General features: G+C 40.2%; 1 protein-coding gene across 1 annotated transcript in view; it reads left to right on the top strand.

Annotated features, from left to right (window-relative positions):
* CUNH6orf163 (chromosome unknown C6orf163 homolog) overlaps positions 1-6354 on the top strand; it is a 28359-nt gene that overhangs the window by 12997 nt on the left and 9008 nt on the right. Inside the window, exon 4 of the mRNA XM_003803431.2 lies at positions 4813-5015. Coding sequence (XP_003803479.1) covers positions 4813-5015 — 203 coding nt within the window. The remainder of the gene's footprint in view (positions 1-4812; positions 5016-6354) is intronic.

Here is a 6354-nt window from a genome sequence, read left to right as displayed (position 1 = left end):
ACTATACTATAAATTGACAGTGATCAAAACAGCATGGTACTGGCACAAACAGAAAGGTAGATGTATTGAACAGAATTGAGAACCAAGAGATGAATCCCGCTATTTACCATCATTTGATCTTCCCAATCAAAAACATTCAGTGGGGAAAAGACTCCCTATTTAAAAAATGGTGGTGGGTGAACTGGCTGGCAACCTGCAGAAGACTGAAATTGGACCCACATTTTCATCATTAACAGAGATAGATAAAAAGATGATAGGATTGTATATCTGGAAAAAAGATAAAAAATTCTCACTGGATAAAAGATTTAAACTTAAGAGATGAAACTATAAAAATACTAGAAGAAAGTGGAGTTAAAACACTTGAAGAAATTGGCCTGAGAGAATACTTTATGACCTATGGGGCAATTGAAGCAACACCAAAAATACGTTACTGGGATCTGATCAAACTAAAAAGCTTCTGCACAGCCAAGAACACAGTACATAAAGCAAGCAAACAGCCCTCAGAATGGGAAAAGATATTTGCAGGTTATGTCTCAGACAAAGGTTTAATAGCCAGAATCCACAGAGAGCTCAAATGTATTAGCAAGAAAAGAACAAGTGATCCCATCTCAGTGTGGGCAAGGGACTTGAATAGAAACTTCTCTGAAGAGGACAGGTGCACTGCCTACAGACATATGAAAAAATGTTCATCATCTTTAATCATCAGAGAAATGCAAATCAAAACCACTTGGAGATATCATCTAACTCCAGTAAGATTAGCCCACATCACAAAATCCTAAAACCATAGATGTTGGTGTGGATGTGTGTTGACTTATTCACTGATGGTAGGAGTGCAAACTAATATGGTCTTTTGGAAGAGATGTTTGGAAATCACTTAGGGATCGAAAAATAGATCTGCCATTCAATCCTTCAATTCCTCTACTAGGTATATATCCAGAAGACTAAAAATCACTTTATGACAAAGATATTTTGCCAGAGTTTTTATTGCAGCCCAATTCATAATTGCTAAGTCATGGAAGAAGCCCAAGTGCCCATCGACCCATGAATGGATTAATAAATTGTGGTATATGTACACCATGGAATATTATGCAGCATTAAAAAAAGATGGAGACTTTACCTCTTCTATGTTTACATGGATAGAGCTGGAACATATTCTTCTTAGCAAAGTATCTCAAGAATGGAAGAGAAAGTATCCTATCCAATAGTAGTACTGAGCCCTACTATGGAAGAGAAAGTATCCTATCCATAGTAGTACCAAGCCCTACTATGAAACCAATTTATAAACACCCACACTTCCATATGAAAGCTATAACCAAACTACAGCCCAAGATGAAGGGGAAAGAGGAGGGGGAGAGGAGGGGGAAGGATGGGTAGAGGGAGGGTAATTGGTGGGACCCCACCTATGATGTGTTTTACAAGGGTACATGTTAAATCTACTAAGTGTGGAGTATAAATGTCTTAACACAATAACTAAGAAAATGTGGTGAAGGCTACGTTAACCAGTTTCCTGAAAGTATTTCAAATTGTATATAAAACCAACACATTGTACCCCATGATTGCATTAATGTACAGAGCTATGATTTAATAAAAAATAAGTAAATAAATAAAAGAATCTATTCCTCTGGGAGCTTAGCATGCAGTTCCTGGGCCTTAGTCTGGCCTGCACACCCTATGAGCACACCAAGTGATTCTTACACATGTTGAAATTGGAGAGTACCAATATATGGCAGAAAACCAAGTTCTTCTAGAACTATATATTATTAGATTCTGGTATGTAAAGACCACTAGATATGGTTCTTCTATGATACACAGCATTAGGAGTTTGGTGTGTCTCAAATGCTTGCTATTAAATAAAGTTTCAGATGGTATTCTGAAAAGGTGTTTATATCATCTTGGAAGCTAAGGGAAAATAAGAAATAAAAAATCCGAGTCAGCAATACAGTGAAGTCATGGGTGAATTCAGAACTTAAAGATGTAGGTGTGAAGTCGTGTGCAATTATCACTCACTGGGCCTTGAACTTTCTGGCAGCCAACACAAAAGGGAATCCCAGGAGTCACCACGTCCATGAAGTGAAAGCAAGTCAGGCACTCAGAATAAGCTCACATACTTCCTGTCATGAGCCCTGAACTTCTCTTGAGGAAGACAATGTGTAAAACAGTGCCTGTCAGACACATCTGCACAGCTGAGCTAGTGGCACTCAAAAAGCTGCTTCTTACAGCATCTCAAAAGTGTGGGCTTAAAATGGATTTCAGTAAAAGCAACTTACATTGATAAGAACGCTGCCAAACAGAGGGTTATTAAATTATTTTTGGAGCTTTAAACATATACTCCACATGCTATATGAGGCACTAAAATGATTTTGCTTTTATTAAATCATTATGTAAAAGAGGGACAGAGTTTAATTCTTGAATTCTAGTTTAGAACCCAGCCCCCAAAAGGCCAGGATGTTATTTTTAAATCCTATGATTCAAATAGAAATATATTATGAGAGTCTCACTTATGAGGATATACTTGAAAACCCAGAAAGTAAGTAAAACTATCCCCTAAGGAGTTGAAGTCCTCTGACTGTGAGAGAATAATTCAGGCTTACTGCCCACAGCAGCCTCTCTGTCCCCACCCAGATGCCTGGTGCTTACTTCACAACCTGGACCCTGCACTCTTAGCTTCTTGACTGCTCAGTGCTGAAGTAGATTAGATGCTGGGAACCAGGAATGAGAGAAAGGCATCCACTGTCAGCAGTTAGAGCAGAGGCCCCAGCCCAAGGCATGTAACTTTGAAATCTGCACTACTGGGAGGGAGAAGGGAGGAGGGAATGGGTGGAGGGAGGGGGTTTGGAGGGATCACTTCTGAGGTTTATCTTACAGGGGTACAGGTGAATCTTTCTAAGAGTAGAATGTGAACGTTTTAAAGCAATAACTGAGAAAATGACATGAAGGCTGTGTTGACCAGTTTGATGGAAGTATTTCAGATTGCATGTGAAAACCCCACACTGTACCCCAGAAGTGCATTAATGTACATAGTTACCATTCAATAAAAAAAAAAAGTAAAAAAAAAAAAAGAAAGAAATCTGCACTACTAACGGCAAATATTAATCTCAAAAGCCAAAGCAATCTGGGGTCATTTATAACAGAGACAGATGACCCAATGACCTTGAACAGTTACTAAGTGTCCTATCAAGCATTTACCCTGGTACAGTCATTCACCTTTGTCTGCTGAACCCAGTCCATCAAGATGTTAGAGTGATTCATATTCTTCTAGGAGGTGAGATAGCTGTAAAGACTATAGAAGAAGCACTTCTATTCCAAGTAGTTTATTAAAAATTTTTTAGCAATTTAAGAGACCTCTACCTTCTGCAGTGTAGAAAACCCAGGTAGCATTTCTAAATGGCCAATATTTTCCTGGAAAGGTCTTCAAAATACATGAACTGAAGCCTCTCTGGAGAGATTCTTAACATTGATTTCTGTTTGTTTCATTTAAAAAAAAATTTTATCCCTGGAGTAACCAAAGTGAGAAGTTGAAATTTTTTCTTCTCTTGAAAAAGCTGAAATCTAACAATTATTTTAATTGTTGAACGAATTTTCTAGAGTGATTGCAGTTTTCCTTGAAACCTGGGGTTCTCCTGGCCCTCAGCTTTAGCTGGGCATTCTCTCTTGGGGCCTCTGTCAATGGGGCTGGCTCCCTTGGGTCCCCAGCAAGGGTGCATGTGGGGGTGGACAGCCTTCAGTCAGGAGAACTTACCGCTTTTATTCCTTTCCACTCTGGGTAAGAGTTCACTTAAAGAAGTGGTTCTGCAGTTACTAAATGAAAAAGAAAGAAGAAAACCCATAGTACTGTGTTACAAGACTGTACAATTGATGACTCTTGAAAAGATTCCAGAATCATACCAGCAATGAAGCCAGTAACTGGCTAGTTCTTCTATTCATTGTGAAATAATTTCTTCATGTTCTCTTGATGTCATCTCTAAAATAAACATTTTTTACCTTTAACTGAAAGTGTTGTAACACCTGGATGGAATGAATTGCCCTCTCACCTGTATTCTTATCACAATACTCATTGCATAACTAGATGGCCTCCTCTAGTAGTGGTGGTGTCTGGGCCTACACAGTTAGTGGGCACTCCCAGCATGGTCACAAGGCTTCCTCAGGACTGTCAGTGAGTCTGTTCTTCCACAAGTCTTGGTTTGACTGGTGTTTCCTCTCTAGTTGGTGGAAGGCCACCCACAGGTCGGAGCCATGCAGCATCTGTTCCTGTTCCCTCCAGGAGTGAGCAAGGGCCCTTCAGTACCAGTGAGCTGGAATGTTCCAGCCACAGTGGAGACTGGCAGGCAGGCTTCTGTGACTGCAGTAATGTACAACAGCTCTCTACCTGAGCTCAGACTACCCCTATGCAGGGCACTCTCTGGAGGCATAATAATTATTTTGGCCATTTTCCAGGACTGACTTACTAAAGTAGAATTGCAATATGCATTTCTAATTATGTATTAAGAGAATATGACACTACAATATTTGGACAGTAACCCCTCCCAAAAGATCTTTAACCTTACCTCCTAACCCAACTGTGTTCCTTTCTGCATATTCCCTTTCAGTACCATCTTTATATATTTATGCTGCATGGTTTGTACATTTTCAGTTTCAGTCACTATTGAAAGTTTCCCACATCATACACACTCATCTTTTAAATCAGCAGTGTTAACAGGTGCTCTTGGCATCAGACAGGTAAAACTATGATTCATATTAACATATCTTTCTAGTGTGCACTTTTAAGCATCAAATGTATTAGTAATAGCTAAGCCTGCTTTGTTATTGCTTAAGGAAATGGCAGAGAAAACTAAGACAGAGATATATCAAAATGTGGACGATGAAATGAAGAGAGAACACTTGGCTGCAGAACAACGCATGGTCCATAGAATACAGAGAATTATGATGGAGTGCCACAGGGAGAAGGTTGAGGCCGTAAAGAACGCCAGAGCTGAGGAGAGAAGGATTGCCGGGGAAGCAATCCAGGCCCAGAAAAGGTATTACAGGCAGCACCTGTGGCTCAGTGGGTAGGGCGCCGGCCCCATATACTGAGGGTGGCGGGTTCAAACCCAGCCCCAGCCAAACAGCAACAAAAAAGTAGCCAGGTGTTGTGGCAGGCGCCTATAGTCCCAGCTACTCGGGAGGCTGAGGCAAGAGAGAATTGCCTAAGTGCAGGAGTTGGAGGTTGCCGTGAGCTGTGAAGACATGGCACTCTACCAAGGGCAACAAAGTGAGACTGTCGAAAAATAGAAAGAAAGAAAGAAAGAAAGAAAGAAAGAAAGAAAGAAAGAAAGAAAGAAAGAAAGAAAGAAAGAGGGAAAAGAAAAGAAAAGGTATTACAGAAAACACACATGCAGACCACATCTCACTCTCCATCACAGTTAGCCTGGGAGGCGGGGTTAAGGTGCATAGGTGGAATTGTCCAGTTTTTCCAGTTTTACATTTTTGTTATGAAATTTACCAAACCTAGAGAATAAATACATAACATATTGGCGGGGAGAGGTTTAAAGAAAAACAGTAGCCTAAACACTGAAGGACTGTGCCCAGCTTAGGGGGTTGAGGAAGTCAGTGCTGCTTCGGCTGTAGTGTTCACCCCCAGTCCAGTCTCCTTCTCCCCTCTCAGGAGAGAATTTCCCTTCTGAAGATTGTGTTTTTCATCCCCTGCCACCTGTTTTTAAGAGTTTGAGGAAAAAAACATTTTCCCATAAACACATACAAGTCCAGAATATTCTCTAATCTAGGTCACACACTGTGAAGGATATGTTAGTTCTTGGTCTTTTTTCTAAGTACATAAGTAATACATGTTGCAAAAGAAATTGACATTATGGAAATAATATGGTGTAAGAATGGCAAGTCCTGATTCATTTCTCCCCAACTACTGGGCTCCTGGGGATAAGCATTGTAAAAACAGAGTCTGCATCTTTCCACATCTTTTTGATGCATTCCAGCCATGGGTATGTGCAGAATCACTTATCATTTGTTATGTAAATCAGATCACCCATATATTGATTTTCAGAATTCCAAGGTAACAATTTTCATGTATGTTATGAACATTTGATGAAAGGACAGCAGTCAGGAGCCCAGGATTGTCAAGTGCAAGAGAAAACCACAATTTCCAAATGTAGAGACACCTGCCCAAGACCACAGAGCTGTGGCCACTGAGACCATGGCCTCCATAGTCACCTCCTGGTCTGTGGCTGCTCTTTTTGCTTTGCTGCTTGAGTTAACAAATGGGTCCATTGTATATAATTAAAAAGTCAAATTTTTCTTGTTAGAAATGTTTAAAACTGACCTGGGCCGAAAGTAAAATAAAGAGGAGGCACACAGAAGTGAGAG

Source organism: Otolemur garnettii, unplaced genomic scaffold (assembly GCF_000181295.1).
Source record: "Otolemur garnettii isolate 467f Iridium unplaced genomic scaffold, OtoGar3 scaffold00303, whole genome shotgun sequence".
Classification (NCBI taxonomy): Eukaryota; Metazoa; Chordata; class Mammalia; order Primates; family Galagidae; genus Otolemur; species Otolemur garnettii.
Note: the sequence above shows the minus strand (reverse complement) of the source record. Positions and strands in the feature narration are given on the sequence as shown.